At 37.3% G+C, this 25,549-nt stretch overlaps 2 protein-coding genes and 1 long non-coding RNA gene across 3 annotated transcripts; 1 reads left to right on the top strand and 2 right to left on the bottom strand.

Moving 5' to 3' along the window:
* Positions 1–12,368: 12,368 nt before the first annotated feature.
* LOC127850039 (uncharacterized) lies at positions 12,369–14,340 on the bottom strand. Its single transcript, XR_008035009.1, has 3 exons — positions 13,963–14,340; positions 13,383–13,483; positions 12,369–12,875 (listed from the first exon to the last, which is right to left on the bottom strand). It is a non-coding gene; the product is annotated as an uncharacterized LOC127850039 (long non-coding RNA).
* LOC127850022 (uncharacterized) lies at positions 14,340–17,211 on the top strand. The gene is made up of 4 exons (XM_052382762.1): positions 14,340–14,501; positions 15,169–15,295; positions 15,403–15,621; positions 15,982–17,211. Exons 1-4 carry the CDS (start codon positions 14,371–14,373, stop codon positions 16,768–16,770), a joined length of 1,266 nt encoding a protein of 421 aa, XP_052238722.1. The 5' UTR covers positions 14,340–14,370; the 3' UTR covers positions 16,771–17,211.
* A 139-nt stretch (positions 17,212–17,350) lies between these two features.
* On the bottom strand, positions 17,351–19,138 carry LOC127850023 (uncharacterized). The gene is made up of 2 exons (XM_052382763.1): positions 18,910–19,138; positions 17,351–18,489 (listed from the first exon to the last, which is right to left on the bottom strand). The coding sequence occupies exons 1-2, from the start codon at positions 19,061–19,063 to the stop codon at positions 17,477–17,479; spliced, it is 1,167 nt and encodes a 388-aa protein (XP_052238723.1). The 5' UTR covers positions 19,064–19,138; the 3' UTR covers positions 17,351–17,476.
* Between the last annotated feature and the right edge of the window lie 6,411 nt (positions 19,139–25,549).

Genomic DNA, 25,549 nt, shown 5'->3' on the forward strand with positions numbered 1-25,549 from the left:
CTAACATTTAAATTGTTGCTGCTGAATGCTTAGATGGAGTGTGATATAACTCCAACTGCGTTCAATGTTCATGGTCAGTGTTCGTCATTCGAGGCCTGCAATTTTAAAAAACACAGAACTAATGGATTACGTTAAATATCATTATATATGCGATACCCTTGGCAATTAAAAAGGGCGTTAAATGGTTCGAAATTGTTATTATTTAATATTGTATTAAATACTTAATAGAGATATGTTTGCTCTATGCCATGTTTTAAATTAGCAATGCTGATTCGTGAACGCCAAATTCATTATTTAAAATCAATGCAGTTTCAAATAAAAAAAAGTAGTTTTAAAGCGAGATTATACGATTTTGTCAAATATTTATGAATTTATATAAAATGTGTAAACAAACTTATTATATATGTATTTCAATATAAACTGAACATGTGTCGAAAAATGCGAAATAAGCCAGATATTTAGTTCTGAAATCGAATATGTCTGTACAGTCGAATTCGCCAGCATGTATATCATGCATGTACGATGTGAATCTTACTTTAGTTTAAAAGTTAATTTTAAATTTTTGCAACGATATATATTCATACGACACACGAACACGAACTCTGATCCTAATAAAAAGAGGAATGTTTCGGTTATTGTAAGAAAATATGTACGAAATATATACGTCACAATCGGCTCGGGGCGCTAATTTGTCTTTGCTGCATTTTATGAAATTCTTCTTCAATGTATTATTTTTCTTGACTGTTTTGTGTTATGGTAGCATATTTTATCAATATGTTACCATTTAACACATATAAAAATATCGTTTAATCTCGCTGTAACTGTGGTATAAAGATCTTACTGTGTGTCATATTATTAATAGACACGTGTTATTTAGCTATTCATTAAAGGATAATAGGCCATTAAAGCCCTCATGCACATATATGAATTGATCAATTTAAAGCTATAAATAATAATTATATATCATAATAGTTATGTATGAATATCAATTCCTATCCAAATGTTCAACAAACAATTCAGAATGTTTATAAAGCTTAATTCAAAAGTATACAAGAATACTGTATAACAAACTTGAAATGCGTATGCAGTTTTTATGTAAACAATTTATCTTCTTTTTGGTGTGTTGAATAATAGTATGATCGAAAACAATTAAGCATTCAACACGATATCATTAAGCTCCATATGTGCAAACAAATATGCTCTATTAAAGTTTAAATTGTAAGCTTATAAGTTAAACTGTCCTTATATGTTATTATCAATTTAACACGGTTTCTAACATGAATATAATACTTTGAATTTTATGGAAGAAATGAAATATGTATCTATAACCAAAATTTCGACAATACAATATTATAAAAAAAAACACTTAAATTAGAAAGAGGGATTAAATAAAAACCAGTATTAACTATTTAACAATACCAACTTAAATTAAAAAAATAATCATTTCCACCACATGTGAAAAGTGTGGTCCATTTCACTGAACTTGCTTTGATGCTGAAAAACTATTAACTTTCAGTTGTAACAAAAAAGCAAACTAAGCATTATGTATGCTAAACATAGTTATATAGTCATGTTGCCTTCTAAATTATGTAATAAGATAAGGATGTGTTTCACATAACTGCTCCAACTAAAACTGCACTTTACAGATACAAGTATAGCAAAATGAATTTCAATGTCTTGCATTGCTATACACTCAGAATGTAGCATGTACGCACACTCAAAAGTCGTTTGCCAAGAACTATGCTGATACATTTTTTCATTCGACGAAACTATCAATGTTTATCAATAAAGTCACTGACTAAAAATGATAGTCAAAAACTTGTTTTCTAAGTTTGGCCTTCAGAGGTGTCCAGCTGAAATCCTTGGAGTAGGCATTAAAATGGAAGTTAAAGCTTTCGCAATCGCTTAATCGATTCTATGAATAATCAAGACATCTTTATTTATTTATGACAGTAAATGTTTGTTTTACAAACAGTGATGTTTTACATTTAACCTCCGTTTTACCTTTATCTTTTACCTGGGTCCAATTGTACTGAATCGGCAAATGTAATTCATAGACGGATAGACATGGTATGTGATTTATAGATACTTGAGAAAATATAATTGCAACAAACATGTGTCTCAATTGATCATAACTTCCAAACGCATAAAACCCTATGTATCATTTTAAAGCATACACTATTTACACATGTTATGCTGTGGCTTTTATTGTTGACTTCCGCCAGCAAATAGTCTTTAAAGTTTTGATTAGAATTAAAATCGCAGGATTTACTCTCCAGGCTACAAATCACTTATTACTTATGCCCATAATTCAATGCTCTGTGATAGGCTTTTACAATCTATTCTGTATAAACATACACCTCATCCATCAATATGTGGGCTTTTTCCATTATGCCCTTTGCATACCAAGTTTATCCTACAAGATTTATGGAACTGATACTAAATATAAAATGTATCACGACTTTCTGAATTACGAAAGGCATTAAGGAAACTTTGTATCGATATTTTTTCCTCCCACATTTTTCTAAACAACAAAGTATAGCTATCCCCTACGGTAATAAATAACATTAAATACGACATCCGACACTCCTTCAAGCTTAAAGTCGTGGCAAAGTATTTGGATATTTAAAATGTTACTTAAAATGCGGTTGTTTAACTTTTATTATATGCATGGCATCTACCAGGGCTACTTAGCTGCCATCCACGGGATTTTCAATTTCAATTTAATACTGAATATTATATTGCATCGCATGTCGACCAAAACTGCATTAATATTGAAAAATTTGTAAATTAAAAGAAGAACAATGCTCATTCCAAGCAATAAGATTTCCAACTGTTTACCCATTTATTTATGGTATTTGAATTTACTGAACGTTGCAAGCATTGACTTCTTAAAAGCTTAATACACATACAATTACAGCACACTACCTCAATCTTAACTCACATTATTGAGTGGAAACTGAGATCTTCTTTATCAACAGTGAGCTTGATTCCTGTGTAGCCCCAAATGCAATCCCAACAAATGACTTCATGTAAGTAACCTATACACACAATTGCAGAAAAATACCTCTTTCTAGTTTTAAGGCCTTAAACTTTAAATATGTTTCCATTTTGAGTAAAAGTTTAGTTGATTCAGATGAAATATGTTTTCTTTTTAAGTAACAATGACCGTGACCGCACTGACGCTAATGCGATCCGCCGCTAGATCAGCATGCAGCCCATCTCAGTGTTTCACATAAACGGTAATCCTTATGTCCGGGAAAATCAAAATACAGCTGTTGACACGTTACACCAGGGCATGATTTGTGGCAGAGGAACACCATACAGTGGTACACACCAAATATGAAACCCTGACCCTGTGGTTTCAGAGAAGAGTATTGATGTTTAAAGTTATTTACTATATAAATGATTCCTGGACGTGACCGATTCTGATCCCTAGGGGCATGATTTGAACAAACTTTGAAGAAGTCAACCATACAATTTTACATGCCAAATAGCGCACATCGCGGCCTTGGAGTTTCAGAGAGATTGTTTCATAAAAATCTGCTAATCGGTTCAGGAGGAGAAGTCGTTAACAGAATATTTTAATTGATGGACGAACGCAAGAACACACACGGTATCCTAAAAGCCCACCATGAGCACTATATGTTAAGATGAGCTAAAAATTGCAAATACCAATACATGTTGTATACTAATAAAAATATAGTTGTGCTGTTAGACAAAATCAGCGTATACAAAAGGAAACTGCAAAAATTAAACTTACATACACAGTTAAATCAGGGTACTGGCAGTACTGGTGTGACGATGCTTTTGAAGAGGATGGATATAAAACATCAATTTTAAGTTTATCTATATCACCACAATTGTGTTTGTTGATACGAACATTTGGGTACAATAAAAAAAATGGGTACGAAAATTTTGGTTACGAAAGAAAAATTGGTACGAAAAAAATTTGCGTACGAAACATTTTTGGTACGAAAAAAAGTTTAGGGGTACGGGGAAGTAGTACCAGTGGGAAACTTGACCCATTGAGCGAAACTGGGAGGCGGGTCACATTCTTGTTCATTAAGTATGGCAATACCTTCATGATGATTCTCGAAAGTAGGTATGTGCAAATAGCCGGACCATGTGAGCTCAATCGTATGAGCACTTGACTATCCGAATTCGCCCACGAACATATGGATAAGTTAACTAATAGCGAAATGACCTTATACATGTATATGCTGAAATCTAACGATCGAACGAAATATCAAACATGGTATGTACACTTAGGTGGTTGTGTAATTTCTGTTAGAATATCGTATTCAATGTGTAAATTTTAAATGATTGTGCCCGCACTTGAGTTTGTTGCCTTGTTTGAGTCTATACGCGCCTAGGCTGCACCCAGTGTGTGTATTTGTGTTTTTCCAAGGTAATGAGTTATCTCCGCGCTATGGCTGCATAATGTTGGGACCCGGAGTGTGTCCAGCAGTCCTACCTAATAAGATTAGATTGACGACAGTTGGGACGAATTTTGAATGATAGCTGCAATTTCCAGCTATTAGTTTTGTACTGAAATACTTTTTAATTTTTTATATGGTCCAATGCTGCGGGGGGATGAGATTATCCTGAAAAAAACACCTGTCCGGAATGGTGACCACAAAACAGACAAAATATAACATTGCGCCGGGAGCGGGAATCGAACCGGTTTCGTAAAGGTGAAAAAGCGAACGGCCTTACCACTGCGCTAGCGGGACGGACAATTACGCAAAGAAATGTTGTTTTATCTATATATATCATAGCAGTGCAGCGTTTACAATTTGCAGGTTCGAAATTGTTCGCATTCTTTAGTTTTGTGATCACGTAAAAAGTTAATTTTACATGTTTTTATTCGCAATTTATTTACTAAATCGAGAACAAATATCAAACAAAATAGAGAAAATATATAGTTGTTTCATTGGTCCATAAAAATAAAATGGATGTAAAATTACTAATTTGAAATTAACGTTCTGATAAACTTATTGAATCTGTTTCCCCAGGATATGCTGTTCTATTAATATTTACCTTTATCAATACGAACGACAACTCTGCTAGGAGAATGTTACCAATGAAAATCAACGAGAAATCTCCTACGCAGTGGCGAATGCCAAGGGAAGTAACTGAAAAATCGAGTTATCTCAATCGGACTGGCTCGGTCTTTTACATAGGTCGCCATTGTAAAGATTTTCTTTTACTGGTTATCAAACCTTAGACGCTGCTGTTCCAGCATCGTCAAAAATCAGTATATTCATTAAAGCATATTTCTCGATGTGTTACCAATAAGTGGATTTTCAGTTGATTTTGGGTGTAATACAATATTTGTTTTTAATTTTGAAAATAAATAAACATGGTTTATAATTGTGAGATACATACAAATGTTAACTTTGTATTGCAAAATCTGACATTTGTTTTGATAAAAAGACGCTTTTCAATTTAAGTCTATATACTCCGTCAGAATGTACTCGAAGTTAATCCAATTTCAAGTAGTGTATGCAATTACAGAGACTTGTTTTAAGATGATCACAATGTCAATTTTCCAACCTGTTTAATAAGATTCAATAAAAGATAAGAACATTGTAAATCAGGAGCAGTGATACCCTTATGACTCATGCCGAAAATATGTATTCCTTCATGGGTTTTCACAATTTGAAATTGGTAAATTTATAAAGCGTAACAAACACGAAACCACTGAATAATTTGGAGCCTTTCTGTTGTTGTGAAATGGTGTTACAATACGTGGATCGCATATATATATATATATATATATATATATATATATATATATATATATATATATATATATATATATATATATATATATATATATACGATGTGAAACGCATGATGTTATATCACAGTATGACGACAAATGTTTTATACAAAATGTTGGCTTAAGTCAAGATTAAAAGAATTTTAATAGGTTTTCAAAGAAGTCGTTATACATATAGAACGTGTTGTTAAATAAACATGGACACATAACATTATTTATGAAAACTACATTACACCCTTACCCGGTATTCTCGCGGGTCGGAATTTTATACATGCCTTCCCCAGTCATGTGTCTGAATACAAATCTGTGCGACCTACTTGTTAAATATTCTAGAAAACATCTTTCGCTGCCAGAGTGAATTTATGCACGGTACGTTAACGTCCTAACAGTTTGGAAAACTTTATTGAAAACCCAAATTTAATAAAAACTCTTTAAATGAAATTGCCCTTTCGACTTCTTCACTTTTTATATTATTTTGTGTTTATCTGCGTGTGGGTTCTTTGGTAGAAAAATAAATATTTAAATGCATGTTTATTACCATCATCTCCAATACAGGTTTTTAGCAGTTTGGTGCATTGAAACATTTTAATAAACAAATATAGTGTCGAAACTCGACAATGAATAGCGGACAATAGAACATAATCATAATCCATCACGTTCATGAATGTGTTAGGTAAAGGTTTTCGGCTTTGAATCTTACTTCATGCAAATGATGTATTTTATAAATACACTGATATTAGTTATTGCAATAGGACACATATGTTTTTGCAAGATTTATTACGTCGAGTCTGAAGAAAAGTCTATATTCCACTAGTGCATGTTAACAATAAACAATACAATTAAGTTACAATCTTTGGTTTTTGCAGCACTTAAATTGGTTTAAACAAATATCTAATTACTATTCTGCTGTAAGAGGAACTTGGTAAAAGATACGGTTACGTAAACAAGAATTTTAAACTATAAACTAATACTAGGTCGCTGTGGCGTAGAGGATACCATGATCATGTTTTGCCAGAAGACTTTCATGATCCGTCGCTGGCACTTGTTTTGGAAGACTTCCAGTTTGCGCTCGATGTTAGCACTGGTCTTCCAGCACTCTGACTCATATAGAAGGACGCTCAACACGTTGCTCTTGAAGACGCGGGGCCTGGTGTGCTTGCTAAGATTTGTGGTCCTCCAGATGGGCTTCAGCATTGCGAAGGCTTGGTTGGCTTTGCTGATACTCGTGCTGACCTCCCTTGCACAGTCTCCATCTGTGGTGACCTTGCTGCCCAGGTAAATAAACTCGTCCAATTCTTGCAGAGGCTGGTCGTTGAAGGTGATTGGGGTGCCCACTCTGGTGTTCTTCCTCATGACCTGAGTCTTACCAATGTTGACCCTGACACCTATGGTGCTTGCTAACAGTGCCCACTGTTGTGTCTTCTGCTGGATGTCGTGGTTCCTGCTTGCATGTAGCCCGATATCGTGGGCGTAGTCCAGGTCATCTAGTCAGCGTCCACTGTATTCCTTGCCTCCTCTTTGGTGCGGTGCATGATCCATTTAATTGCCATTGAAAAGAGGAGCGGCGAGAGGATACATCCTTGCTTCACTCCGGTTTCAACCTTGAATGGTTCAGTGAGCTGGTTGTTGTGGACGACTCTGCACTCAAAGATTTCGTACAGGGACCTGATGACGTTGACAAGTTTCTGAGGGATGCCATAATGTCGCAGAATCTTCCAGAGGGAGTCTCGGTGCAGGCTGTCGAAGGCTTTCTCAAAGTCCACAAAAACCACGTAGAGGGATCCATTCCATTCATGGGACTGCGCAAGGATCTTCCTCAGGACGAAGATGTGGTCGATGCAGGACTTGGCTTTACTCAAGCGTGCCTGTTCCTGGCGAAGGATAACGTCCACTGTTGTTGTGATGCGTAAGAGGGTGATGCGGCTTAAGATCTTACTGGAGAGAGATAGTAAAGTGATGCTTCGCCAGTTGTTACAGTTCTCCAGGTCTCCTTTCTTGGGTAGTTTGACGATGGTGCCGGTCTTCCAGTCGCTTGGCGCTTCTTCATTGTCCCAAATCTTTTGAAGAATCTGGCAAAGAAGCTGCGGCGTCACTGTGTCTTCTGCTTTCAGCATCTCATGGCACACGCCGTCGTCGCAAGGTGCCTTCCCATTCTGCGGCTGATGGATGGCTTCATTGACTTCCGTTACAGTGATGTTGCCGAGGTTGATGTCAAAGTCCTCTTCAGCTTTAGGAATGTCGGCGAGGGTTGGTGGGTCTGGGCGGTTTAGGATGGACTCGAAGTGCTGCTTCCATCTCTTCAGCTTCTTCTCTTCCACTGTGACATGAGTTCCGTCTTCAGCTCTCAGTGGGAGGTCATGGTGCTGGCCGTAGTCGCCCTTCAGCTTCCTGGTGTTCTGGTACACTGTCTTCATGTCATTGTGCTCGGCTGCTGTCTCCGCCTCCTCTGCCAGCCTCTCTATATTCCTCCTCTTGTCTCTTCTGGCTGATGTCTTCACCCCATTGTCTTCTCACTATATTCTTTTGAAAATCTTGGGGAGCTGGTGTCCATCAGTTTTGTTTTGATACGTCTTCTTTCTTCTATACGAGTCAACGTTCCTTCTGAGATCCATTCTGTCTTCTTGCTATTTCTGTAGCCTAGAACTTCTTCTCCTGTTCCGTTTACTGTTGAAGCCTTCGATGGTCAGTGCTGCCTCATTTTCCAAAATATTAAATCTTTCTATTCTTTCACGTTTGTGTCTTTCAACTTGGCCTAGTCGTAGCGCTGGTTCTTGATGTCTCCCGTCTTGGCTTTCCTGAGCTTCAATGTCACCTTGGCCACCAGAAGACTATGGTCGTTGCGGATGTCAGCATGTCGCATTACACGCACGTCCTGCAGAGAGTTCCTCCATCGACGTTGATGATGACGTGGTCGATCTGGTTATGGGTCCTGCCGTCTGGTGATGTCCATGTTAGTTTTTGGATCTCCTCGTGCGCGAACAGGGTCCCTCTTATGACCTGGTAGTTATGTTGGCAGAAGTTGACTAGTCTCTCCCCGTTGTCGGTGATCACACCCACTCAATGTCGTCCCATGGTCCTCTCTCTGTCTTCGTTTTCGCAGCCAACCTTAGCGTTGAAGTCGCCAAGCAACATCAGCACGTCGTGTTGGGCGATGTCCTCTAAAACAGTTTGAAGGGAGTCGAAGAATGCATCCTTGTCCTCTTCTTCCGCGTCGTCCATTGGTGCGTAGCCCACAACAACAGACAGCTTTGCGTACTTGGAGTTCACCCTGACGTACAGCAGGCGTTCGTTCACAGGTTTCCATTGTAGCACGGTGTTGGCCTTGCTCTTGGTGATGAAAAAACTGAGTCCGCACAGGCTAATCAGGGACGACACTTTCCGCCTAAACTTGATTTTCGGTTAGGAGGGACTTCCTTGAAACTAAAAAATACCATAAAAGCGAAATGGTCGTCCCTGATTTGCCTATGCGGATAGCACAGGCTTATCTGGGACGACACTTTACGCACATGCATTATGCCCAGTATTCTCGGATTATTCTGAAATGACTCAAAAAATGATTTTTTAACTTTAACGAAAAGCTGGTAATTGTGACTATACATACTAGTACTAGCCTATTTAATGGCCATATGGACGGTATTTGCCTTAAATACACACATTTAAATATACAAATATAAATAACAATATCAATATGTTTAAAGAACACTTCCTATAAAATTTCATCTATGTACGATAGCTACCGTTCTTGAAGTGCCAGTAGCAACTGTGAAATGCAGAAGATGTCAATAACTATGTGTTTTTTTAATCGCATTGGTGGTATATTTCGGCGCCATCACTTCCTTGTTCGCTTCAAGGCTGGGAGCCGTCACAATGTAATTTTGCAGCTGATTCCACAGCCTTGTTGCTGACGGGAAGAATGAGTGTCTGATGTGGCTGTTTTTCAGAACATAATGATGTACCGGATACTGCTGCTTCTTGATGATGATATAGCAATGCGGTGGTAGGGGTCAGATCAATCAGGTTGCTATGATTCGGAACATCACAGTGACCTTAGCTGCTTGACTTATTTATTGGAGGCGCTACAACCCATGTCGGCTATCATCTATGACCTGCTGCTAGTGGTATTGTAGTCGCCTTTCACGTAGCTAGCAGTCTCTGAGCGGCTATGTACACTATGCTGTACTATACTTCTTTATTTCGGCTGTTTTCGGAGAAAACCCGAGGTATTGTCATAGCCAGCTCGTCGTCCGCCGTCCGTCGTCGTCGTGCTAAAACCTTAACATTGGCTTTAAAATCAAAGTGCTTCCACTTACATCTTTGAAACTTCAAATGTAGATGCACATTGATGAGTTCTACACGCCACACCCATTGTTGGGTCACTAGGTCAAAGGTAAAAGTCACTGTGACCTCTAAAAAAAATTATTTCTGGCAAGCTTTCATTCATTCAAAACTGCAGCCGAGCGTGGCACCCGTTATGAGGTGTTCTTGTTTATATATGCAATGAACGGTTTATGATACATAAATCATTGATTCCAAAGTTGTTCCAAAATTAATATCACGTGTTTGTACGTACGTTTTCTTACAAGTAAATGATAGAGTTTTAGTATTACATATTGTGTTACTATTCTTGTACGTGTAAATAAAAAATTGATATGCTTTTTTCGCCTTAATAGGATCATTTACATGCCTCTGCTAGCGGCTACGCCTAGAAAGACGTTGATTGACAGATCCATATGCTCGTATTTTTTCCGATATGTCTATGTTCGCTTTATGTGTCATTGGATGTATTAATAAAAAATATGGATTATTTAAAATTATGTTTGTTTGCATTTAATTGTTAGCTTCAAATAAGGTGGGTGCAGTGTAGACTGTGATTTGTATATGGATGATATATTATAATGTGTGTAAGCATTCAAATGTTAACTATACAACGACAGACTAAGTGCATGCAGTGTAGACTATGACTTTTTAGTGGCGATAGAACTTTTTACTAGACGATACTAGTTGGTGAATGATAAAAGAGCGCTCCCATTTTGGGGATTGACCCCGAGACCTCACGTTCCCCAGTCGGACAACATATCCACTACGCAACATTACTTAGACGGCTTTGAATTCCTGGGGCTTAAAATCCTCAAAAGCACATAATTTTGTTAACGGCTCAGATGATGTAAAAGCATTTGTTTAATCAAGCAACAAATAAGATATTATAGTTAAGCTATATTGTTTTCATTGAGACATTAATAGCATGTCATTCCGTAGTATCGGCCCTCCTAATGCATGCATCCGAAATTTCGAAGTGAACAATTACACAAACATGCATGTGTTATATGTCAGTATATAGTTTAATGTGTATTCTTGGACATAACAACGAAAACATCAATTAAATCGGCATTATTTTGACAAAATACTGGCTAGATTTAGCTTCCTGTAGTGATATGTATAATGTTCAATTGTTCTCATAACATCGGCCCTTTTGATTGGTAGCTATGATACTATGACTAGATTGGTCATTGTCGACTCGGGTACTACTTACATGTACCCCGGGTACATGTAAATATACTTACATGTAACCCGGGTACGGCAAACATACTAAAAAGTAACCGGCCGATGTAAGACTGTGCCCGAGTTTTATTTCCTCCCATAAGGTTATATTACACTAATTCCGATTCCCATAGGGTCCCATTATAAAACTGACAACTTTCACAGCATTTTTCTTGCCTTTTCGACGTATCAATTTTTCCGAACCTGGTATCATTTTAAAGATAGATCTGTCATCTTCCAATAATTGCAATCAAAAACATACCGTCTCGCAACTTCTAAGAAAGTAAATCGTTGTCGAATGAACCCACCGTAGAAAAACGTGTTTCGGAATCCTAATTTCGACAAAAGCCCCACACAATAGACAACACACCCTCAAAAAATCATCTTTTAAGTTAGCTTCCAATCCAAGGCATCAAAGTACTCCAGACACATACAGGATATTACATATCACATTGTTAAATGGCTTATATTCAAGAAGAGAAAAGGAACTCTTTAGAAAAAGGCACTACTTTCGAATGGACCACGGAGGGATACACAATGATTTAGTGTAATGTAACCTTTAAGGGAACTCAACGTTGTCCTATCTTTTTCAAACTTTCTCCACATGAGATTTCAACTATTTCCACAATGAATATGCAATTTCAGTGCATTCGGATGGGGGTAAAGGCCTTAAAATGGCCATTTAAAGCGGTGACTAAATTGGCCGCAGTCAAGTCGGAATGCATGATTTTTAGTCTAAGTGACGCCAGCTGATTTTGTGTCTCCAATTATTGTTACGCGTAACTTTTATGGCAAAAACTGGTATCATTGCATGCGAAATTCACCAATATATCAGCAAAAGGCCCAAATAAATGTATTGATTGTGAATCAGTGTACTTTTCTTGATGAAATAGGAGACTTTTTTTTAATTTAAGCACTTTTTTCAATAAAAAAACTCACTGACAGCATATAAAATCATGTTTTTTAAGAAAATTATTATTAAAAGCTTCACTTACAATCTAAACATACACATTGCATTACAAAAATTAATGCTATTATGATGAGAGGCATAATTTGCAGCTTTCAAGCCGATACAAGCCTGCTACCTAAAATTAACACTTAAAAAGGCGCAAATCGCTCCTTCAACAGCTTACGACACAAAGTGACACTTAATGCGCATCCAGATAGTCTCTCTCATAAAAATAAGTCCTGTTAGCGACATTTTATTAAGTATTCTCTTTAAAATCCAGTGTTGAAAGCTTAAGTTTTGCAAAAATGCCCACAGTCACCATGCAAAAGAGCATGTTTGCTAAGGAATTCCTACGCGAGTGGCCACACTTATGTCGTGGCAGGAAAGTCATTTGGGTGTGATTCCTCTGTAGTTCAGAGTACATTCATTCCACTACCTGGGGATGACTATCAGGATCAATTTTCCCAGCTTGGTGAAGTGTTGACCTTTCAGGATGTTGATGGATCGTCCACAAGCGCTGCAAAACTGCGGCCTCTGTTCAGGACACCGAGTCGGATTGAGGTGCACACAAACCCGCAGTCAGGCAAGGATCATCCAGACCTTTAATAAAATAAAATGTTTAGGCCCCTGAAACTGGCAATTATGTTCAACACTGAGATAAGGAAACACATAGAGGAGACATCATGCCATGGCTTTCTCATTATTGACACGGCAAACTCGAGCAGCTGGGGACTTGGCTCTAAACAAAAACAGGAATGCTCCATCAATGTGAGCAAGATGGCATGTCAGAGTTAAAAAGAGCAAACAAACATACAAAAGAGATATAAAGGAAATCAGAAATTAAATGCCAGAAGTAATTTTAAGTATTGTTTTTCTGTCTGCAAGGGTTGCTGTGGAAAATAGTGCTTAACGCATAGTTTGGCCTGTAGGGGTTCTGCTAGCAAGAACAAATGGAAGTCATATCTGCCCGCGAATTGTAAGCTTGAGATAACCATATCTGATGAAGAACTGCTTTAAGAATGCATTCTAATTGTACTTGAACCAGATCGCATTGACAGCACAAGGCTTCAGACCCCCCAAAAGTGTGAGGCTTTCAATAGTGCTTACCTGATACCAGACCGCATTGCCCAAGACAGTGACTTTCTCCCGGAACTGCACAGGCTGCATCCGCAGCACAATCCTTAAGCTCAATCATGGTCTGGCTGACTCTGAAATAGTAAAATCTGAATTTACAGATGCTCATTTGTCTAAAGGTTATGAGTTTATTGCCTATCTTATTAAAAGCAAACACAATGACATGCTAAAGAAAACATGTGCATTTCTGAAAAGACATACAGCTGCCCGACACTTGACTAGGAAAAGGCGCTATGGTCTTCACTCTGAAATTCATTACTCTAAGGGCTTAACAGAACAAAAGCCAGATCTTACAGCTAAATGGCCCCACCTACAGCTAAATATGCTTTATAGGTTGAAAATAAAGTTATTTGTCTGAAGAACTAGTGCTATTAACTCATCAGCTATGTTGCTCCACTGGTCGCAATTCTGTAAACATAGTGTATATATGGAAATACCTAGTCTACCTCATGCACCGCACCACTACGTCCACTGTAAGTACACAGCTAAGTCAGTACTTTAACGAACAAACTGAAATTCATGTGTTAATTAAACAATCAGTATGATGACTCACATTGAAATCATGTCCAGTGTACCAGTCAGAGCAAGACAGCTAGCGGATTGTTGACCATCTACGGCTCAAGGACAAATGGTCAGGCCTACAAACAAAGAGAAAAATGGCATAAATGGGTTGCATGCATGTAATTTGGCATATTTTTCATCTTGCTCTCTACCTGAAACTTCAATCTATGGACATAATAATATTTACATTTAAGATTTGTTGGAAATTTTACCCTTACTTGTCCATACCAGGTCCCCCACCCATCCGGAACAGTCCAAAACCACCTAAAACATCCATTTGGACCAAACTATTGACATCTCTCATCTATTTTAGCACCCAAATCATCAAAACATTCATTAAAATTCATTTTCTACTTGTCTCGCTTGCAGACGAATCCATGTGACCTTGACATTGCAGTAAATGTGCTTTTTGAAGGTTATACGAACGTTGATTGTTATTGTTTACATTTCGGTATTTCCGCGCATGCGCATTGACTGGAGGGCAAAAAACGCGCTTCCGCTTATAAACTGTCAACACAACAATGGAATCAGGTAAGATTAAATCGGATAAAAAGCTGTCAATTTTGCATCTAGATCATCTTTGTTCGGAGGATAAGAAAAGATATGACCTTAAGCTAACTGTTTACGGTGAGAAACTGAATGATCCGTTTGAAATTGATCAAAAACTGTGGAAGAATGACATTGGAATGTGGCCTGCTGTGCAGTACGGTGACATTTACAATTATTTGATTAACACTCCTGGGCTTTACACGGCAGAATCTTTGAAGGCTTATAAATCATTGGACGGTTACAACTTCTTCATTTCGGGCCATGTTCATGAGGTTTTATTCCACGAGGTTAATGACCATGTGTGCTTCTTGAAGTCCACAGTAATTCCGTCACAGAAGATCAGTGACAAAAAACAATGGCATAAGGTGTGGGTCTGCCTGGACAGGGATAAGGGCTATGTGATCTCTGCACACTGTACTTGTAAAGCTGGGTATATAATGAAATTATCATTCTATGTATTTGTAAATACGCCAAGGTTCAGATAATGGGCTGTTATTGTAGTAAAATATCTATATTAAGTAATCCATTTCATTTTTATATGTTTGCAGATGATTAAATGTTGATAAATACATTTTATGTTAAAAATAATATTTCATTCATGCAAATATTTATGAACAAATATTAAGGGTTATTATTGTTGTATTTTCAGCACCGGAGAGGCTTGCAGTCATGTCGCAGCTCTGTTGTTTAAAGTGGAAGCTGCGGTGAAGCTAGACCTGACCAACCCATCCAAAACCAGTGCTGCCTGTGTCTGGAACCGTTACTACAGAGAGAAGGTAACTACAGGAACTAATGTAATAATTGATATGTATTTTGTATTTAATACTTGCAGAAAAGTTTTGTTGTTAAAACCCTAAAACTGTTATGCATCTCTTTTCTATAGGTAGCTGCAGAACCTTTGAGTGAGATGAATTTCAGCCAACCAAAGCACGGCAAAGTCCCCAAGAGAAAAGCCAGACCCGCGCCAGACACAGACTCTGATGACGACTTTGACGACGAAGCTGCCCTGCGTGCTCTAAAACGCATTTGTCCAAATGCATGTGTCCTTACAAAAGACGACTCTGACACTGATACTGCATCAGATGACGAAGATATGCCCCCGGTAGGTAGCACAAGCTTGCACATCAAAAAGCATACTATTCACATTTAAATAAGATTTCTAAGCGATTGCCAGGCAGCCGGTACTTTTAAAAGATTCAGATATATATATCTGTCAGACTGCGCTTTCAAGTACTTGTCACATCACCATTAGGTCCCTTCTCATGTGACAAGACTCGTGAATATATTGCTGGTTTTATTTCTTGGCGTTCAATAGCATTTATACAAAGAACAGGGAGGGGTTGTCTAAATGTCTAAAAATTCCTCAAATTGTATCTCAGTTAAAACACTTTTAATAGTTGCTCATACAAATTCTTTACTGCGAGTGTGTTCTGGACTAAACAATTATTTTCTTCTTCTCCAGTTACTTATCAGAGAGCACAGCATCAGTGGACAGCTAACCGAGGAAGCATTGGCCGCAGAATGCAGAGCTTTCTTGCGAGATTTTACTGTCACTCCGACACAAGCCAGCAACCTCGAAAAAATGACCAGGAACCAGTCGGAAAGTGGATTATGGAAGCGACAACGTCTTGGTCGCATAACGGCATCTAATGCTCATGATGTTAAAACCAGGAAAGAGGGAACTAAGTCTGATGCCTTGATAAAAAGGATCATGGACAGTGACAAAACAGACATCAGTGGATTACAAAGTGTTAGGTTTGGAATAGTTAACGAAAAAAAAGCAAAGAAACAGTACAATGACATAATGGCGAAAGAACATGACAATTTTGTGTTGCGGGACAGTGGACTAGTGATAGACACCACATTTCCCGTGTTTGCGGCATCACCCGATGGTGTAAGAACTTGCCTATGTCACGGGGAAGGACTTGTTGAAGTGAAATGCTCATACAAGCATCGCGATGTGTGTGTTAAGGACATTCCAGACATAGATCCTACATTTTACCTCGGAAAGGAAAATTTAACTTTGAAGGAGGGTCACCGCCACTACACACAAATTCAGTTTCAAATGTTTGTGTGCCAGAAACAATTTTGTGACTTTGTTGTTTATACAAATAAGGGTGTATTTGTTCAGACAGTCTATTATGACAGCACTTTTGTGAAAGACCTTATAGACAGATGTACAACATATGCCATGTCAGAACTAGTTCCAGCAAATATCATGAAAAAAATGGAACGTGGTGACAATGAATGAGGATAGTAAATGTGTTTAATCTTGGCATGCTATTATCATTTAATGTTATACTATGCTCAAGGTTCATACATGCTAAATCTTATATCAACAAATCTCTATTTAGTAAATTTAAGCATTTCTTTTTAAATCTCAAAGAACAAATACAATCACAAATTCTACATGGCATATACTTTTACATGTGTGTTGTTTTTTCCCCAAATTTTAATTTTTTTGACAACTTAAAAGTATTTGAAGTAAATGAAATATATAGTTTGAAAGTTGAGCATAGTATACATCTAAGATGACTGTGTGTAATGTGTATAGAACCAAACCGACAGTTCTGTATTATGACGTATATGTAAATAAAGAAATTGTCAACAGTTCTGTATTTATTATGTTAAGTATCAACACATATCAACAATAAAGCAGCAGCTTTTATTTTCAGCTTATTCAATAACAATTTCATTTGACAAATTCATGTAGAAATAAAGGCGAACACCACTGACTGTAACATAGAAGATATCCCATGAATTAACATTTTAGTTTGTAACCAATTTCAAGGATTCAGTAACTTCCTATAAAAGCAATGATGACAATTATGTATATTTTTTCACATACTGAGCTTATAACATTGCATACTAGTCTATATAAGTTCTGTACTTATAATATACATTTCAGTTAGTGTCTTAACTGTAAATAAACAAAACAGAATAATGACCTCTTCATTTTATTTAACTAATTTGGGCTGCAGATTTGTCAGAGCACCACAGATCTGAAGAATGTCATCAGCATGCTTTATCAGCGATATGGGCAAAGTATGTTTAAGAATTTGGAAGTTCTTTATGCGCTCTATGGCCCGTTCAACGTGGATCCTCACACGGGATAAGCGTCTTGCCACCTCCACCTCCCTGTGTCCCAGCTGCTTCTTGCCCTTTGTGAACGGTGGAATTGCTAATGAAGCCCCACGCACAGCCAACTCCTCGGAAATTAAGAAGCCTCTATCTGCCAGTACTAGGTCCCCATTCTCCAGTTTTTCGTAAAATCCACATTTGGCAGTTATTTCCTTGTCAGATACGCGGCCACCCCAACACTTTGATAAGAAACTTATTGCTCCATACGGAGTAATTCCTGCCAAAAACTTGAGCGTATTATGGTGTTTGTAATTTGAATAGGTCTTTGCTCGCGTATCAAGATTGGAAGGCCTTTGAATAAATATTTCACTACAGTCTATTATCACTCTACACTTCTTGTATTTCAATTGGAATGACTTCGGCATGTTTTTGAGAATAGTTCCCTTGCCAGGCCATCTTATCAAAAATTTCAACTTTTTGGAAATTATCGGCACACAGTTTGAAAAAATCTTGGAAACTTGCGTTGGGCATATGTTGAATCTTATAGCAAGATCAGCGTTTGTCAAGTTCAGTTTGAGTTTCATCAACACAAGCAGGAGTTGATCACCATTGTTCAAATTTCCTATTTTTTTAAAGCCAAGGCTGACTAACGTCAGAATCCACATGAAAACTGCACATGATGGCAAACCAGTCAGTGTCTTTATTTCATTATTTTTAAGATTTGTGTGCGTGAATTTTTTCTCCCCTAGTTCTTGTTTTAATGTTCTATTTTCTTCCAGCAGTCTCTGGTATTCTTGCTGCAGAGAGCTGTAATTGAATTCCAGATAATTGACTTGGGTCTCCAGTTCTTTCAGTCTGGCATCTTTTGGATCTGGACCTGGGTCAGTTCCTGAAAATGAGGACACAATTTTTAAGGAAAGAACAAAACTATGTTGACATGCGGACTCTTTAGCGGACATGGTCATATGCAAATACAAACAACGTTTAAGTGGACATGCAAAAAAACAGGCTGTGTGAGCTTTCATTATCCCCATCACTCACTGAATAAGAAGAAAAGTTAGCCCATAAATATATCAAACTGGGTCAGCTATTATATTTCTTGGCTGCAGTTTGTGCTTCCAAAGGAGCCACTTTTCCAGTTTATATTGTATCTCACATAAACCCCTTTAAACATGAATTCAGTCAATCTTTAAAGTAATATTTATTGCTTTGCATTTAGTTACTTGTGCACAGATCTACTGGCTTCATTCGTAAAACTTTCATGGTTACCCTTAACTAAACATCATATATTTTTTGGAAAGCTTTTTACCTTTTTCAACGAACTTTGGACTGTTAGAACCAAGCTTGAGCAAAGCATTCGCCGCTGCAATGTCTTGGTTTTCATCTATCACTACCGGTGTTAGGGCAAGTCTGCGCTGTACACGTCTCTGATGCCTTGAAGTGTCGATACGTGTTTTAGCCATGGGTGTGAAAGCGAACAATGACGGCACATAACCAGGATGTTCCGGGTCATCAGATGGCTCTCCTAAAATTGATAAAATAATATGCTTTATATAACCACTGTGTGTTTTGAGCCTATTCCCTTACAGTTTCATCATTCGAAGGTACTGACACTACTGACTGAATACAGTAGCGAACAGTCTGGTTTATGATCAGATTGCATTTCAAGTTCTTTTTTGCCTGATGTGGCTTAAATCTCCTTTACAAATTCAGCTGTATATGTCTATTTCAGTTTCAACAATACATAATGAGAAATTCTGTTAAACAACAGTTTTAATGGAACAAAGAATCTTCATCATGGACTTCCTCAACACAACAGTTTTCAAATGTAAATTATTTTGGTGTAATTGTAATGGTGGTGGGTGGGGTATGGCCCATACTATAACATGCACTGATGCTGCAGAACAGAAAATCAATGTCTGTGCTTGCATACATTTTGGAAATTCAATTATTTATATAAATCTACATTTTATTTTATAACAATGTTACCTCCTACAAAGTGTTCGGAGCAAAGCCGATCATGATCCTACGGTTCCCACAGCTGGGAGGGATCGTCAAGTTTCATTCGCTTCATTGCCTGAATCCATTTCTTTCTTCTGTTTGTTTCGGTCGGAAATCTATGAAATTTAATGTTGCCTCCCTTCTTTGCCCTATTTGTGCATCCTACCGCGGAACATGTGTTCACCATATTTGGTTATATTTATAAATACAACGGTCTGTTTACGCTAGATCTAGTGTCAACAATGGAGGTCAATATCGCTTTTTGCCCTCCAGTGGAAATACGGGTCATTTAGCAGGTGCGCGTGACGTCACTCGTCAACGTTCGTATATTACACTAATTCCGATTCCCATAGGGTCCCATTATAAAACTGACAACTTTCACAGCATTTTTCTTGCCTTTTCGACGTATCAATTTTTCCGAACCTGGTATCATTTTAAAGATGGATCTGTCATCTTCCAATAATTTCAATCAAAAACATACCGTCTTGCAACTTCTAAGAAAGTAAATCGCTGTCGAATGAACCCACCGTAGAAAAACGTGTTTCGGAATCCTAATTTCGACAAAAGCCCCACACAATAGAAAACACACCCTCAAAAGTTCATCTTTTAAGTTAGCTTCCAATCCAAGGCATCAAAGTACTCCAGACACATACAGGATATTACAAATAACCACAAAAGACATGCCTCACATTGTTAAATGGCTTATATTCAAGAAGAGAAAAGGAACTCTTTAGAAATAGGCACTACTTTCGAACTCTTTAGAACCACGGAGGGATACACAATGATTTAGTGTAATGTAACCATAATCCGATGTCGTAAAACGCGCTACCGATTACCGTAATTACGAAACAAACTTCTATTTAAAAAATGCATCAAAATGCTTTTTGAGTATGAGTTTCGATAATATAGAGGCCATTTAACAGAAAATGGACATATATATGAACATAATTAATTTTAAAAAACGCTGACAACGACCGATTTAGCGTTACAATTCCCGGGTACGTTTAAGTATATTTACCGTTCCCGGAGTACATGTAAGTATACTAAAGTGTACACGGGGTACATGTAAGTAGTACCCGAGCCGACACGTTGCGATGACCAATCTAGCGTAAATATGCGCATGTGCTTGTTCTAAAAAAAGTATCTTAATGGAAAAACGAAACTGTTGCTTATGTTGTTCTTAAAATATTTATTCATCTTATAAAAAAAATAAGCGGCAGATAAATTATTTGATAAAGCTACTATTAATCCATAACCAAACTAACATAATTGTGTGTAACGTGATTTAAAAAATCATAGCATCACCCTGGAATAAACATTACCTAATTTCCAATGAAAAAATTGAAATCATGAAAATGATCGTCGTTATAGTCATTGATAACCTTCAAATAAATTAGAACTTCTTACAATTGAAAAAACAACAACATTCCAGCACTCCTTGAGGGATTTTCGTTACAGTCACGATACTATGAGGAGGGCCGATAATATGAGAATAAGGGATAATGGTTTTGTCATAATTAATATCCCAATATTTACCGATTTATTTCAATACATCGTTATAAAATGAGCTTTTGCCAGTAAATAAGGTAGCACCTTTCATCATATTAGACCATTTCATTGTTCATTGTAATGCCTCGTGTTGTTAAATAGGGATTTGCTATCTTCTTACCTTTGTAAACGGAGCGACTATTACAGGATTATATCAAAGCGCTGAAGGCACTGAAGTTGTTCGCTATTGCAAAAATTTAAGACGCAATTCATTTTTTCAAAATTAATCGCAAATCTGAAATGAACACACGCCATTCAAATTTATAAAGAGTGTGTCATAACGCACGGGTCGAGCTTTGTGTGCACTTTTTATCATCCCATTTATTTCATAGAGATAACTTAGACAAAATAACAACAAAATGGCCCTTTTTGGACGTTCTGAAAGCATACAAAGTATGATGTAAACGGTAGTGAGAAGTGAATATAAAGACAATTTGCAATCACCATCATATTAAATGAATATTTTTGGAATATTGAATACTTATCTCACTAAGAATATAATTTCATGATGAAAGTTCCCTGTACAAAACTTTTGATTTTTGACACCAAATACAAATTCAAAATATACAATAAGATCATTGATGAAAATAAAAAATAAAAAATATGCGAGGTATACTTTTTACTAGCGAATTAGGTAGTCATCAAGACAGCCCTTTTGACCCGTACATGGTTGTTTATGCATTATTTGTAACCCTAGCAGTTCACACGGTGTCAACAACTCTTACCTAAACATAGGTATAGAGCACGAATGCGCTTTTTCGGCGTAGCTGTTTTACTCAGCTTTTCATCTTAATGACATTTACATAACGCCAGCACACGCGCATGAATATTTTCGAATACTAATTGGCTGATTCAAGGTAAAACCTCTGAACTTTGGTTACGTCACTGTGTCTGTGCTTAGCGCAAAGGATGTAGAACTGTTCAGTGCACGGACTCTAGATGAGATGAGGTAAATATACGCTCCGTGTTCAGTGTAAGGAATTCTGGACTACTCTCTGTATGTTCAAAGTGTGGCCCAGTTACAATTACGCGCAGAAATCACGCAGAATTTCAATTTTGCTTTCAAGATGAAACAATCATTACCGAAATAGTATAGTGTCACGATAAGAGGAAAATCGTTTAATTATCCAAGCACAATGTTTGCCGTACTCGGTCAGCGCGTCTGGAAATCGTTCCTGAACGCCTGGATAGGCTGCCCTAATTTACAAGTTTGCTATTTTGAATTTAAATTTGTATCGAAAATAATTGTGCTAAAATGTGCCATTTACAATTCGCAATGAGACTTTAATGAACCTCGTCATGCGAAAGTGGGTCTTAGTTTATATGCGCCCATCATATATATAGCCCACTCAGCCAGCGCATTTCTCAGTCTGGTCAGGAGATACATAATGAGACCATAACATATTGAGTTATGTTATATCGAACAGCATCGCCTCTGACCTGACTGCGCAAATACACATGTTGGATTTACGAAACGCTGGCCGAAACGCATAAGACCCATTTTCGCATGACGCGGCTATGAAAGTGTGAGTTAAATGTGTCGAAAGAAAACTGCGTTCAAATCAAATATCAACATATAGTTAACCTAAAAGTTTGAGAAATGTGCCTGGAAAAAAAGTTGGTTGGCATATTTTAGGCATGGCTCTTTTTTATGTTTTTTAGTATCTACATTCCCTCTGCTGAAAATCTAGAGGTGATGTCACACTCTCAGGTGCTTGACATCCTTTTGATAAGGACAAAGGTTAATGGGTACAGTTTTCAGTTGTTTAGGAGATAAAATACATCTCATTGTGATTTATACCCTAAATTGAAAAGTTTAAGGCAATAATATTGTCTGAAAATGAACCTGTTTGGATCTAATTAAAATTGTATCTATTCTAGTGTATTAGGTAAAATGTCATTTAGTGCACTTCTGTGCCAAAATAAACATGACAACTGGCATTGAAAATCAACAGAATAAAATATCATGTTCAAAATGTATTTTTTACACAATGCAATAATTTTTGCTATTTTTTTGTTAACTCTATAAACATGTTTGTAAAGTAAAAAGAAAAATTGAAAAGATCCATTATATATATATAATGAAGTACAACGTACCCTTAACAAATCTGAGCACATTGTTTTTAAGTGTACATTCTTCATCCTGTTTAAACTGCATATATCTTATACTGCTGATCTTATCCCCGTTGACTTATCCCGGTTAGGGGACATATGCTTGCATATAAGGCGCTTTGAAGGTTCAAGTTAAGGTATATTCATCAGTGGTTAGAATCGAAGGAAGAAGAAATCCCAGAACTTGAACATGAAGTAAGAGAGTTAGAGGTTGCTCTTGAAATGAAAAGTCGCTTGAACCAAGATGATATTCGTAAAGCAAATGATAATCTTCTTTAAGCAGTCAAGGAGAAAAAAGATAGGTGAATAACTAGATGAATTCCACAAAGAGAAAAGTGAAGTGAAGACCTTTATATCTAGAATTCCTAACTACATTTGGTTTACATCCTTATGAAGTTCATTAAAGCCCAAAGAATAGGCGATTGGCTGTTGCATATTGAATCCTTTTCCGAGATACTACCGTGGCTAATGGTGTACGACCACACAAACTATGCCATTTGGGGTCCTGTATATCTAGCAGACATACAAGCATAAGAATATGCAGCACCTGAAGTGTTCAAAGAGTTTATTGAAGGTCATTTTGTAGTCAGGCTGAAGGAAAAAGCATTCAACGGAGAACCTGTTGACCAAGCTACTGAGTGGCTAAACAGAATGTGTAAAACGACAGGGGATATAATTGGAATAACAAGACAGGACCAGGCAAGAGATAGGTTTTTTTTATTACGTGGTAAGTGAGATCTGAGGTTTCTAAGGGGATATAATTGGAATAACAAGACAGGACCAGGCAAGAGATAGGTTTTTTTATTACGTGGTAAGTGAGATCTGAGGTTTCTAATAGTACCATGAAATTGTTCAATCAAATTGATGATTACGAAGATATTGGAATATTCAAGAATAGAGCAGTTGGAACTCGTTCGAGAGTTTCTTCAAGGGAAGAGTGCATCAAGAAAACAATGCAGCTCTTTGATTCATATGATATATTCGAAGTGCATGAAGAGGACAAAAGACTGTTCTCAATAGCATCTAAGGACGTTGCAACTAGTTATATCAGAGATGATTTATTAACCTGTTAAAGTCGAGGTAAATCATTACTCAAGGAATTTGCAGCAAAAAAGGCTGAAAGAGCAGAATGTTGAATTTCATGCTCCTATTCAAAAGGTACAGTCCAAAAATATTTTAAAGGCTGACAGAAAGCTAATACAATGACTTTTCAACGCAGCTAATTCAGGGAGAGCTGTACAAACAGCATCTGTACTAGAACATGAATTTTCTGATGTGCCATTATCATTTGCAAAGGCTAGTGGGAAAATGCACGAATCCCAGAAATCAAACATACTCTAAGCTCTTACAAAGGACAATGATATTTTGACTCCTCAATTAAGTTGTTCCGACAACGACTGATACAACATATACAATAATTGATGGACACGCGCTAATACAGTTTTTAGGTAAGCCTAAAGACTGTCAAACATTTGGACAATATGCAACTGTTTTTGTAACATCTGTTTTAAGGCATTTCAGCGCAAACACTACCCGAGTTGATCTGACTTTTGATCGATACTTTAGAAGTAAATCTATCAAAGAAAATGACAGAAGCAACGAGAGTTAAGAGGAAAGGAAAGCGTCGACCTATTATGAAGCTCATAACAAGTCCAGTCGTTCCTCTTCGCAAATATGGGAACAGTATATCACACACGATGACAATAAAGCAGACTTGGCTGAATTTCTTTCAAACGAAAATTGGTAAAACAATCAAAAACCTTCCAGCAGGATCAACTATAGATGTAGAAGGTCGATTTCCAGGTGATGTTGATTCAAAATCGAGTACTTTTGATGAGACAAACCTATGTGTAAATCATGAGGAAGCAGATACGCGGATGATATTGCACACAAGGGACGCTATTGTTAGAGGCTGCAAGCTTTTAGAAGTATATTGTAGAGACACTGACGTTCTGCTCTTGTTATTATACCACCTTGGAGCTGGCGCCGAGGTATATACGGTATCGGGTACAGGCAACAAAGAACATGTTATCATGTGCACACAATATCTAGAAAACTAGGTGGCAATGTCAGAATGAACATTTTGGGGTTTCATGCATTGACAGGATGCGAGACCACGTCTGCTCTAATGGAATCAGTAAGAAACTGCCTTTGTGAAGTATAACTCACAACCTAATACATTGGAGAGTGTTAGTTGAGGTGGAGATGCTCTAGCAGTTTCTAAATTTCTGTGTGTGCTGTATGGCTCCTGTCAGGAACACCCACCAAACATTGACACATGTAGGTAT

The sequence above is a fragment of the Dreissena polymorpha genome, chromosome 11, assembly GCF_020536995.1.
Source record: "Dreissena polymorpha isolate Duluth1 chromosome 11, UMN_Dpol_1.0, whole genome shotgun sequence".
NCBI lineage: Eukaryota > Metazoa > Mollusca > Bivalvia > Myida > Dreissenidae > Dreissena > Dreissena polymorpha.